The 13,521-nt window shown below is 47.2% G+C and overlaps 2 protein-coding genes across 2 annotated transcripts in view; one reads left to right on the forward strand and one right to left on the reverse strand.

Moving 5' to 3' along the window:
* Positions 1 to 342: 342 nt before the first annotated feature.
* On the forward strand, positions 343 to 3,531 carry Sec63 (translocation protein Sec63). Its single transcript, XM_077689994.1, has one exon. The coding sequence runs from the start codon at positions 430 to 432 to the stop codon at positions 2,743 to 2,745; it is 2,316 nt and encodes a 771-aa protein (XP_077546120.1). The 5' UTR covers positions 343 to 429; the 3' UTR covers positions 2,746 to 3,531.
* A 3,819-nt stretch (positions 3,532 to 7,350) lies between these two features.
* The window catches only part of LOC144158838 (protein SHQ1 homolog), a 30,489-nt gene continuing 24,318 nt past the window's right edge, over positions 7,351 to 13,521 (reverse strand). Inside the window, exon 14 of the mRNA XM_077690002.1 lies at positions 7,351 to 12,972. Within this exon, the coding sequence (XP_077546128.1) occupies positions 12,424 to 12,972 (549 nt within the window). The 3' untranslated portion in view covers positions 7,351 to 12,423. The remainder of the gene's footprint in view (positions 12,973 to 13,521) is intronic.

The following is a 13,521-nucleotide window of genomic DNA, read 5'->3' on the forward strand; positions in this document are numbered from 1 at the left end:
TGGTTACTAATAACCAGACAGCACAGCTGTTCGAAAACTTCGTAGGCACTCTTTTGGTACTATCACACTTTTTTAAAAAGCGTTTATTTTAGGTAAAAAACTATTTACTGAAATTGTTTATGCAAAACATCAAAGAAAACTGCAAAGTTTTTAAACAAATGAAGTAAAGACAAAACAAACAAAAAGACTTGTTCAAAATCTTAAATGTGGTTTCAACTGTTTCAGCTACCTAACGCTTTTCCGAATTAAAAGCTTACTAAACGCATTTTGCGCTCCGACGACGTGACCGCCTTCGTACGGCGCACGGCCGCACCAAAGCTGTTGGTGTCACGTGTCACCTCCGACGTGAGACGGAAGCGACGGAAGCGCTGAAGACGTGGTGCTCGTTGGGGTTGTGTCGCCGGAGGCAGGGCGCTTCGTGGGGGCAACATGGCCGGTGCGAAGTTTCAGTACGACGAGAGCGGCGGTACCTTCTTCTACTTCCTACTGTCGTTTCTCGCGCTGGTCGTGATCCCCTGCACGTACTACTTCTGGCCGAAGGAGGAGCGCGGCGCGGATGACAAGAAAAGCGGCGGCCGCCGCAGCTGCCGCTGCCCCCACTGCCTGGACAAGACCCGGCGACTGCGCGTCAACCAGCCGTGGCGCCGCACCAAGCAGAACATCATCCGCGCCCTGCTAATCCTCGGCTGGGTCGCCATGGCCGCGACGGCCTACAAGGTGGCCCACCTCGAGCACGACTTCGTCAAGTGGGACCCTTACGAGATCCTGGAGATCGACCCGTCCTCGTCGGAACGAGCCATACGTAAGGCGTACCACAAGCTCAGCTTGATCTACCATCCCGACAAAGACACGGGCGATGAGCAAAAGTTCATGCTCATCGCCAAGGCGTACGCGGCGCTGACCGACGAAGAAGCGCGCAAGAACTGGGAGACGTACGGCAACCCCGACGGGCCGGGGGCCACGTCGTTCGGCATAGCGCTGCCGTCGTGGATAGTCGAGAAGGAGAACTCGCTCTGGGTTCTGGGTCTGTACGCCGCCGTCTTCATGATAGCGCTGCCCGTGGCCGTCGGCGTCTGGTGGTACCGCTCGGCAAAGTACGGCGAGGACCAGGTCCTCTTGGACACCTCGCACCTGTACCTGTACTTCATCAACAAGTGTCACTTCCTCGTGCTGCGCCGCGTCGTCATGGTCCTGGCTGCCTCCCTGGAGTTCGAGAAGAGCCACAACCCGGAGATAGTGCTGCGCCCCACGGACGACGTCGAGCTGCCGGCCCTCATCAAGATGCTGCCCAACTTCAACGAGAAGAACCGTGAGCGCCCACTGTGCTACGAGTACAGCATCAAGGCGCGCGCCCTCCTCTACGCGCACATGCTTCGCATACCGCTTAGCCCCGGTCTGGACGAGGACAGGTGTTACGTGCTTCGGAAGTGCCCCGCTCTGTTGGCCGAGTTCGTGCACTGCGCGTCGCAGCTGACTATGCTCGGTCTTGCGGGCAGGATCTCGAGGATACCGAGCCTGGAGACCCTGGAAGCCGCCATGCGGCTGTCGGCGCTCCTAGTGCAGGCGCAGTGGGAGCACAGCCACCCGTTCCTCCAGCTCCCGCACGTGACGGAAGACCAACTGAAGCACCTCAGTGGCAAGCGCCGTTCCATCAGGAGCTTGCATCAACTCTGTGCACTGCCTGCCGCCGACAGGCGGGCGCTGTTCCGAAACCTCAGCGACACCCAGTACGACGACGTCCTGCTCTGCCTGGAGAGGATGCCCCTCATTGAACTCAGTGTGAGCACGGAAGTGCTGGACGACGAGGATGAAGGCGTCATCACGGCGGAGTCAATCGTGACCGTCACGGCCACGCTGAACAGGAAGCCCCTGCTGTCAAATGCCAAGGAAGAGGACGCGCCACAGCCGGAAGCGGAGGAAGCGTCAGGTCCGGAGGAAGCCGACACAGCGGCCGGTGACACGAAGGACAGCTCGGCGCACCCCAAGGACACCGCCAACAACAAGCGCAAGGGCTGGGACAAGTCCCGCAAGAAGAAGGGGGGCAAGGGCGGCAAGGGGAAGAAGAAGGTTCCGCAAGGCAAGAACAAGAAACAGCAGCAGGCGGAAGCTAAGGAAGAAGCACAGCCACATCCGCAACCATCGTCGCGGACCGAAGAGCTGCACGACGGAGCGGACGACGACGACAGCGACTCGGACGACAGCGACGACGAGAGGCACAGCGAGCGGCAGGAGAGCCGGCGGAACAGTGCCGCCAACCAGAACTCGTCGACGGCGAAGACGGCAGAAGAGGACGACGACTGGCAGAGCATCCAGCACAAGGTGTCCAAGAAGGACAAGAACCTGGAGAAGAAGTCGCGGCAATCACACAGTGTCCACTGCCCACTGTTCCCCGACGACAAGCAGGAGTTCTGGTGGGTGTACCTGGTGGACAAGAAGCAGCGGAGTCTCTCCACCGTGCCGTTCCTTGTGACAAACCTGGTCGACTCCGAGGAGGTGGTCCTCAAGTTCACGGCGCCCTCGAAGCCAGGCATCTACCACTACACGTTGCACGTGCGGAGTGACTCGTACCGGGACCTGGACGTCATGCAGAACCTCAGGCTCGACGTCAAGCCGGCGGCCAAGGTCCAGGAGTCGCACCCGCAGTGGGATATGTCGGAAGACGAAGAGGACAGGGCCGATGAAGAGGACAGCGCAGTGGAGGACTCCGACCTGGCGGCGAGTGAAGACTCCGAAGACTACGACTGAGGCATTCTGATGACAAGACTCGTTCGTGAACAAGTGGTGGTGATGACCCGTTTGCCTTTCCAAGGACTGAGGGGGACGCTTGATTCAAGAGGAGCGTGGGTGCGACAGGGTGGTGTTGTCGAGATTGCTGTCGTCATCGCGAGTGGATTCGGCTTTGGTTTCGACTTTGGAAGAAACTGAAGTCAGCCCATTCCACCACTTTGCCACCCATGCTCTGAAGTTTTCTTTTGGGGGGGTGGGAAGAAAGACTGCGTGCAGATGTTGTATAGATGTGGGATGCTGTCTGATCAATGCGCATCTTCGTTGGGGAAGACATGAATTGCCGGTTCCCTCGATTTCTTTTTTTTTTTTTTTTCCAGTTCCTTTTTACAAACACGAAGTCATGCTCGGTTGTTCTTAACTTGTATACAATGCCTTGTCCCCTGCTCTGCCGGCTTTGTCATCCTGTCTAGGCCACCGGAAGGGAAGAGGGGGAGGTGTAAAAAGGGCGTGGGTAGGATCTTGCCAGATGGCGAGACTAATTATTGTATTTAATTATGTCACGAAGCTTCCAAGGCAGCTTGGATCTCATCAGCCCTGTCGTCGTCGTCGGGTTAGCGGTGGGGAGTGTCACACGCACATTGACGCAACTTCCGCGGTGATGGGAGTGCACGCACATTCTCGAAGCATTTCTTCATCAAGGTTTGTGCGTGCACATCGCCTACAAGACGTCACCGGGGGAGTGAAAACTTGCACGGAAGGACCGTCGGCATTATTTTTCTATTAAAAAGTCGTTTTTCAAAAGTGCCCCCATCGTTTCCCGTTCAGTGTCTGTCCTGTCGGCTCTGCGCTGTGGTCACAGAGCAGACATAAATGCAAAAAATATATATACTGGCTTACATGCGAACCGGTACGACTGCAACTATGTATTGGTGCTGCACAGTCCGTTTTCACACGTCACCGTTTCGCAATAATCCCCTTGTGAACTTGGGACTGTTTGGCTATTTAGTCCTCGTGAATCCAGTACACTTTGCAGTCTACAGGCAGCAATCTGTTATCAAAAACAAATGGACGTTTTTTTCACCCAATGCTAGCTCCGAATGCAATTCGGTGTTTACAGGGACACTAAAACATGTTTGTCGAGTTGAGGACTGTGCTTCAAACTATGTGCATACTTTTAAAGTTCAAAAAAAGAAAAAACACTGAATCTAAAGGAAATAAAACATGTATAAATGTCGCTTGTGCCAACCTGAACAGTTTCAAGTAGGTGAATATAAAATGGCTCTCCAGAAAGCTTACACAAGTAAGATCGAAGCTGCCGAAGTGGTCAAAACGTGTACGTCATAATCTAAGATAACACAAAGACCTGATGCTGTTGCCCCTGCTCGACATGTCGATGCAGCAAAGATCTACGAACGGGTGTCGCGGCTTCTTTGTTCACGTTAGATCAGATTTTGGTACAACTGACACTCGGCATGTGTGGGCGTGGTACGTAATGTGTGGTACAATCATTAGCAGTTCTAGGATTTCGCAAGTCAGTGGAGTGTAGTTGGAAGTTAATACCCCTGTCACACGGCAAATCTAATGTCATTCAAACTGAATGACATTAGCTGTCAATGACATTCGGCTCGGCTGTCCGGGTCTACACGGCGGAACAAATGTCATTTGATTGTGATAGCGGTGACGATTAGCGAGCTCTCAAAACCGCAAAATTACATTTCAAGCACATATAGAATGTTTTCACACGTAATATTTCTTAAAAAAAACGTAACAAAGGAATATTTTTTAAAAATGAAAACAAGAAAACCACCGATTTAGGTGACATCAGTAGACATCACAAGCTGAGACAAGTCTGCAAAAAATCCAGATTAGGGTAGCGAGTGCACTGGGGACGAGATTTTTTTTTTGTTAGTACTTGCTGGTCTTTCTTTATTTGAACAAGAACACAAAGAAGAAACTATAAGTTTACTGACAGTTTTTAGAAACAGTATTCTCTGGTTTGTTACCAAATTTCCCTGTCTAGGGATGCGCTACTGCTGTCGAGGCTACTCATTCGGCTGCCAACTGAGGTGTAACTGAGGTCCGGGACCTCAGTTAGCCGGTAAATGTCATTCGCCTTGACTGTCATTCGGTATTCTCGTGTAGCGCCGAACTAATGACACTTAGAGCGAATGACATTTGCTGTAAATGTCAATAGATCTGCCGTGTGACAGGGGTATAACTCGTACTCCGTGTAAGAAAAACCGGGGCTATAACTGCACAAAGTATTCACTAAATAAAAATTTACTTTGACATTAAATTCATGCGGGAGGGGGGGTAAAGCTGCTTGGAACTCCATAGTTCACATTTGCATTCACTGGGCAGAAATTAGCGCAAAAGCGATTCAAAAAGTAGTGTACAGCAAAGTGTGATTGCGTTCAGGTGCAATTTGCTGACGACAGGCCACTTGTGAATGATTGCTAGCCTTTTGTTTCTGAAAGCCGCCTTCCTGGTGATGATAATTGTATTTGGCCACACATAACAGCTCTTTAAAAAAAAAAGAAAATCGGGCCATGTAACTGGTTCTGCAGTGAATGACCTAAAAACACTCGCACAACTAACCAGAAAACATCTGAACACCGGTAAGGCTTGTCAAGTGCGTAAGAAAGGAAAGAATTGACCAAGGACACCCATTGCGGTGTTCTCTTTCAGATGATTGATGTCTGTGCACCGAAGTACGATGAATAGCCGAGAAACGTCAAGACTCTCGAGACGTTCAACATGTGCACAAGGTTTGCAAGCTACGAGACGAGTTCGCTCTCACTCCGTTTACCTTACAACTCGCTTGTGAACTGATGACTACGATGACAAGCTTGTTTCATAACGTTCACACTTTTTTGTTGGCCGTATGGTAGGTGAGAACTTGCCCGACGATTGCTTCCTTACTTTTGCATTAGAAATCGGCGTGTGGAAAAGTCTTCCGTCATATTCGGATGGTGGCCCATTGTTTGCTTCAAATCGCTCCGTCTTTGCATGCTTTAGAGATGCTCATTCTATGCCTGCTATGCTAGCCCAAGAAAAAATCCTGGAAGAACGTTGAACTAGGCAAACTTGGCACCGGCAGAGGTAACGTCAAGGGAGTTTTAGCACACCAGAAGACCGGTCCTGGTATAGCACTTGGTATATAGTTGGTATCATGCACGTGACCACTAGTGTGTTCAACTACGTTTTGATTCTCATGAGTAAGCACACCAACCCGGTGCTGTACCAGTACCGGTACTAATTGTCTGCGCTGCTAAACCTCTAATATGTAGCATTACTAATACGTAATGGCAATGTGTCGACCATGTAAAAGAAATGTGTCGTGTAAAAACCATGAAGAAGTCTACAATAATGCATCTATCAGCAATATTTGGGATAGAGTTAGACAGTACATTTGCACCCATAATGCCCATAACATACCACACAATCTGGGCTTCATCCTTGTGAAGGTCATAAGTGCAACGTCCTCATGTATTAACTGCCTCGCCCCTTCATCGAGATTCAATTTATGACGGGATTGCAAGATCCTGATATGACACACAGCTACGCCAGTCAATCAAAAAAATTACCACATAATAACAGCAGGCCAATATTAAACCAATTGGCGACATCAGATGAAGCGTATAAAAATGTACCAGCATTCCTTTGTAATGCATTAAAATGCCAGTATGAAGACTTGCTGTTTCAGACGTGGGGAGGTTGGAAGTTAGGGTTTCGATAAAGCATCTTTAGACTACAAAGTAAATTGCTCAATTTACGGCGGCTACGCTTTAATACGGATATTGCTCACACGTAAAAGGTTAGCCAAGTTGCCTGCTTACAAAGTATTGCTTAGAAAAATTGCAACAGTGAATCGCAGAGAGCCTCGCAGTGAAACACAAATTCTGAAGACTGGTTTTTGCTCAATACGAGATCAAACTTGTGTTGTCGTAGGAGCTAAAGCAACATCACAGCATTTACATTCATTTGCACAACAGCTCTGCAGTTCATATTCACTACTCGCTGGGCTCTACCATTAGCGCCTCTCTGCATAATCACTTTCTCTGAAGCGGACCTAATGGAAACAGGAATAAACTTTCAGCCTCAAGCTCAAAACACGAATTTGACGTCTAACAATGCCAGCAGCCAAATCTGCGTTACAATGTGCAGTGTTAGAGGAGGTTAATTGATTAATTTAGGCTATCTGGTGTTCTTTAATGTGCGTCGAGATCTCATACACGCGCGAGTTTATTTTTTGTCGTCGTTTCCCGCCTCCACCTGAAGAAATACAGCCTACAAAGCCCAGAATCAAAGCTTGCAACAAAACGTGTCATAGTAGTACACCTCCCTAACTGCAGGAGAACCTCAGTAAAAATCCGATTAATCCGCAGTTTGGGTTCAAACAAGGACGCATCAAACTCCTAAACTATCATTCCGAATGTCGTTACAACTGGTTAAAGCTGTGGTACCAGTTCACAGCAGTAGTTATGCAACGCATCATTACAGCCTGAACCGTTGAGTTCGGCAGCGCGCAGTGGTCTTGAAACATTACCATAAGCACAATTGAAGACACCTAAACGAGCACAATTGTAAACACAGTAAATGAAAACTCCACACGTGTACAAGAAGTGACAAAGAGTGACCTTATTTATTCGACCAACAACCTCAACCACCTGACGGACAGACAGACAGACCGGTAAAAACTGCAACACGGTGCGTACGCTAAAGTTATTGCTCCAAAAATGTGCCGGTCCCAACAATGCGTACCGTCTTGAGAACACTGGCCCAACATAAAGTGGTGATCACAATCCTTAAGTTGCTCTGTCCAGGAGTAAGGGGAACTAGGAGGAAACAAACTAAAAACAAAGCAAGATATATGACTGCCATTTCGATTGTCAGGGTATCGAGAAATCACTCCCAGGGAACAAAAATGTGTCGAAGTTCAGAGGCCCTGTAGGGCTGTATACAATAATGTTAAGAGTTAATTATCAAGACAAAGAAACATCTGGGGCACGTTCACTACGTGAAATAACTCTCGTAGCAAGTAGGACACAGCGCTTGACAAAGGCAAAACAAAAAAAAAAAAAAAAACAGGACTGTTTCAATCAAAACGCGGTATCTGGTCAGCCTACCATAAGCCCCGATCTCCTAAGGCCTCGAACAAGTCTCTAAACAGACCGTTATCCACACAAGTGATCTTGTAAACTTCCAACCGCAAGTAAACAGATCCTGCTACAAAAACATGCATCAGACAGAAGCACACAACACATCCCGAAAGCAGTTTTTGCTCATTATAGTGCTACGGACACCGAAATGTTGTGGCTGAAAACATGTGCCAATATGAGGTTAAAACATTTAAGGCCCACAACTCAAGTTTATCCTTTCTGGCAGAACGATTACAAAAAGGTACACAATCTCTGCTTTCAGTTTGGTAATGATCATTCACGCAGACACAGAGTGTCTATTATTGCCAGCCCTTCAATCCTACACAATGCGTCCACATTAGACATCAATCAGTTCTTTTACAATACAAATTCTTGTGCAGTACTTTGATTACATATATATATAGATCCGAAGCACCAAAAACCCAGATGCCCCAAGCACCAACTTTTTCTCATATATGCAATCTCTTTGAAGCAGCACCCTGCAAACCGAAACCGACAAATGCATCCACATCAAAAAATGGCAAAATCTTACAAGTCGAACGCGAAACAATAAATAAAAATGAGTATGCGTGCTCTATGGCGGTGCAGTTGGCTACAATTCCCAAGTGCATCTTTCTTCAAAGTGGCAAAAATATACCCTGGCGGTGACGTAGAAATTGTTTGGAGAAAATGCAATGACAGTATCCAGCTTATGCACTGGTGCACCCCTGGCCTCCTCCGCAACTGCTCTAGTGCAACACTGAAAGTGGCGAGGGTCATTGATCTTTCTTCAAGGCAGAGAAAATATACCTTGGTGATGACGTAGGACGTGTTTGGAGAAAATGCAATGACAATGTCCAGCTTATGAACTGGTGCAGCCCTGGCCACCTTCGCAGCTGCTCTGGTGCAACACTGGTGTCACACTGAAAGTGGCTAGGGTCGGTGATAGACGCAAAATCAAGGAACAATTGCGGTGAATGAAGTAAGGTGGCAAGCAGTACAGACATGGATCAATCCATCTCAAGTCAGGTTTGGGCCGCGTTCTGACAGCGACTTGCTATTTTCTTATCAATGTGTGAACAAAATAACCAACAAATATATGGAACTATACAGCTCTCCAAAAAGGCAAATTGGTGATACTCTAAAAAAAAAAAAAAGTGCAACAAATGCAGCATTTTTGCATAGTATAAGGCTACCAGAATTCCCCACGTTCCACCTATTTCTTCCAGAACTGCTTCGAAAGTTTCACAATCTCGTTTGCCACATCAAGCTTCCTATTGCAACGTGATTTCGACATCAACTCCTTAACACTTCACATTCCCTCTTCAACAAAAAATTACTGTGTGTAACTGCTTTCTTATGTCTGTGACTGCAACACCAACACCTTACAGGCAGCCTCTAACATGACTTATTCAGCCACAGCACCGGCGGTGTTGTGACGATGATGATATAGTCTGAAGGCTTCTCTTTGTACTAGAGTGACGGCAATTGCCACTTATGTGCCTATGTTAATTAGCTGCCATTTATTTTTTGTCCAACAAAAAAGCCCAAAGAAAAGCTAAGTTTTAAGAAGTACCGCATTCATTTCATCGCAAGCCTTACAGAGAGAGGAGAAGTTTTTTATCTTTATCTTACAGCACTCACGCCCAACAAGCTCTTGATGACGATGCTCTGAGGGCCTCACAAACTGGCAGAAAAATGACTGAACTCAAAGGAGCATGCCTCGAAATGAGTACCGTGCGTAGAAACATCTGCAGCGTCTTTGGTTCGAGAAACATGCTCTTGGTACAACTCAAGAAAAACCACATGCACCACGTTCACCCCAAAAGGGTATGCGCAGTTTACAACACGGAAGCAGACCCTGTATGGCAAGGTATCGAACTCGACCTCCTATAAAGCTTCCCACAAAAGTCTCCTCTCAATACAATTTCACCCCATGCCTTTCACAATAGCTGGAGCAGCAGAAATCAATCTTATTTTGAGAAGGTTACCTGTCAACAGCAATCTTTTAAAACACTATTCGACGCACTCATAATAAGGGCAGCTTCTGCCATCTGGTGTCCAAACTGGGAACTATGTCGACTCAATGCTTTGGACACCAGTAAAGAAACACCCAAAGCTGATGTTTAAAGTTCATCGAGTCACTGGAAATTGCCACAAAAAGCTAGCTTGGGCTTTTCGCGAATGCTAGGAGCACCGTGCATGGTAACGGTTCATTGAGAAATGTTCTGAGCTAAAGCTCCAGAGATAAAAGTAGAAAAAAAATGTGTTCCACTCCAAAAAACATTTCAACAAAACCTGTGTCCAGGCTCACATAAACATGGTCCTGTCTGCTAAACCGTGCGAAAGTTTGCAAAAATGTTTGTGCAACGCGGCTAACCAGTGAAATCAACTACTTTCTACTCTCCGTGCTCTCTGTAGTGTCTCTAAAAAAGTGCCTTGCTGTACAACTGGTTCACAAAATTGCTTGGCAACTTTAAGGAGTCTCGCGCACATGTGATCTCGCATATTTGAACAGACGTTCACTCTGCTTTCATCTGACACTGCGAATAAAACGTAACAAATAAAACTAACACTGCAAATAAAATGTAATGAAAAGGGGAAGCGAAGATGTTTCTTCGAGGGTGCTGTTTGGATCACCGCACTGTCCTATCAAACACTAAGTTGCTCTGTCGACAAAGTCACAAGGCAAGACAGGCATGCAAAATAGCGTGCAAGAATCGCACACAAACAGCCTAGGCAAGGAAATGTTTCACGAAGTTTAGAATTATCTGGCCGGACAGTAAGCATCGAAAATCACAAGATCTCCAATGAACACTCCATCGAGGCTAGTCCATGTATTTGCACTTCAAGCTCAAGGCAAATACACTCAAGTTTAAGTACGCAAAGCTCAAGGCCACACCACTCTCTTGAACACAGAAACAATGCGAGTACTGGACTTTTCACCCATACATACCACACATATTTGACACGATGTGACAAATGTTTCGAGATTCCACGGCAAGCTCTACAGTGCATTCGATCTATAACCAGCGACGCGCATGAGTTTTTGGTGCAAAAGAGCATAGTGGTTCGCCAGCTACATTAAAGGGACCCTGCAACATGCTTTGAGCAGTGTGAATAAACCTGCGTGACGTTTAGATTACACTGCCAGGAATACCATACACGTACATGTGAAGCGGTAAGCTCACAAATCGCTCTAAAACACGCATGAAAACCAACCGCATTCGCTTCGACTTCCCTCATTACACAACGTATTAATTACATCATATACAGTGGTGACAGCCCTGTTGCATGTTGCTGGTCAACATCACACTTTATGTCAGCGCTGTGCACCAACCTTGAAGCTACGCCTGATAATGTACGAACAGTTTTGGCTTTTTTGTTTGTTTGTTTGTGTGTGTGTGTGTGTTTCTGGTGCGATCGAAGTGACGAACTCAATACTTCACTTTCAACCAGACCATTTCTGGGACAACAGACTTTACCCCAAAATGCAATGTGAATAGTTGGTGGTAAGTGCTGCGGGGTCCCTTTAATTCCTCTATGATCGCCTCAACAGTCCTGCCATCCCTTCCAAAAATTAGCAATGAAGTTGGCAACAAATTCGCCGAATGCACTGTAGTTACCAACCAAATTTGTTAACCTAACGACAAACATTAACTATTCTGCTCGCTGGGCACGAGGATGCGGGTTTGATTCACGGCCGCGGTGGCCACTTTTCTGATGGAGGCGAAAAGCATAAACACCCGTGTGTATGAGATTTCGACGCACATCAAGGATCCCCAGGCGGTCAAAATTAATCCAGAGCCCTCCACTACCGCACGCCTCATCGCCTGCGTTGCGTCAGCGCGTTAAACCCTACAATCAATCAAAATCAATTATTCTGCTCAGTGCAAGAAACTTGGCAGGTTACATTTGCAAAGATTTTTCAAAGAAGTTAATTGGAAACATACCGTAAAATTAGCTACCTTCAATTTCACATCTTCCTGCTTTTTTTTCCCCTTCTGCTATCAATCTTTCATGCACATTATAACTAACAACCTTCACCATTAGGGACAGGTTTTATTGAAGAATAGTGTCACGGAAGCAGCAATCCAATGAGTAGTGTACTTTAAGCACTTTGGAAAAGATGCCTATTAGGCAAAAAAAGAAATACTTGAGATGCTCAAACTAAGTGAATTAATTCTGTTCATACCGTCATCTGCAGGCAGTACAGTTCAGTAAAGTTACAGGTTTCAGCGTCAAGTACAGAAAAACAGTGCTAGAAAAAAAATGCTACATTTTAGCCTCTGTGGGCCATAGTTTAACTTACACTTGCTTAAGTACGTAAACAACACAGAGAACTTTCCTAGCACCAGAATGCAACATACGCACAATTGACCGACCGTGAGAAAATGCCGTTTAGAGCAGCCCCAAAGTCAGCTGGGTCACTCCTGCTCAGTCCACAAAAATGAGGAGCACTTGCATCCCGAACGGGAAACGGTCTTGAGGAAATCTTGAGGCAACCGCAAAAAAAGTGCCGACAAAAAAAAAAAAAAATGTTTTGGCAAATCTCCTATCGACGTTTCTCTGGCTCGACGTCCTTCACAAACAACAGGCACTGGTCAATGCCTTCTTCCCCTCCAGAGTGGCTAGCGTCGGAGTCAGTGTCATCACTATCAGACGAGTCGCTATCGGAGGACTCGACAGACACATAATCGCCGTCAACTACAACGACTGCCCGACGACCGCCCCGGTCGTCACCACCGCCGGCCACAACGGCATCCTCGTCGTCCGAGTCAAGCGCCGAGTCCGAGTCCGAGTCGCTTGTTGAGTCCGACGACTCGGAGTCACTCTCGTCGCCGCTCCACGATGAGCTTTCGTCCGAGCTTGTACTGTCATCGCCGTGGCCGCCGTGCCGTTGGTTGCTGTCCGGTTCGGTGACACTGGCTTCGCGGTTGCCTTCGGCTGCGGATGCAAGCGGATTCGAGATGCACAGAGCTTGCATGGCCGCGCTGACGGTGTCGGTCCCCGCCGCCTCCCCTGCGGCTTCCGCGATGGCCAGTTTGGCTCCGCGCTCGAGCTCTGGTAGATCGAGGTCCACGTCGGCTTTCCGAATCTTCACCTGCGCAAAGGCAGTGTTTTCTATATTTCAAATGCTTTAATAAAAAAATAAAAAGGCATTCATTTATTTCACAAGGAGAATCTAGCGGATAATTGCAGCCAATAACATGAATGCAAGTCCTAACATTTAGGCCCCAGTGCAAGTTTCCTGTAGTGACTAAATGGGTGACTAAAAGAAGATGGGGGAATTAGTAGTTTGAGGTCGCAGACACTAGTAGACAAAAATAAACCAGCTTGCAATCAAAGTGCTTGTTTGACCTGTGTGATCCTTCCTGGCATTCTCCTTTCCCTTACAACTCTACATAACTCTATTAGGGCAACTATATTGAAACACTGATGTTCACATACATTTGTCCTGTTAATTTATAAAGCAGTTGACTTCTTAATAGCTTCGGTATTGCAGGTTACAGGTCGAGTATCCGATTTGAACCTAAGTCACTATTGTGATTTCAATCTTCAGAACCACAACAACCTTAATGGGCACTTAAAGGAAGAAATATTTAGGGTGTTTTACTCGCCAAAGCAACGCCTGCGTTATGAGGCACGCCTC

This window comes from Haemaphysalis longicornis, unplaced genomic scaffold (genome assembly GCF_048455015.1).
Source record: "Haemaphysalis longicornis isolate Haplotype H1 unplaced genomic scaffold, Haemaphysalis longicornis Haplotype H1 scaffold_10, whole genome shotgun sequence".
In the NCBI taxonomy this organism is placed as follows: domain Eukaryota; kingdom Metazoa; phylum Arthropoda; class Arachnida; order Ixodida; family Ixodidae; genus Haemaphysalis; species Haemaphysalis longicornis.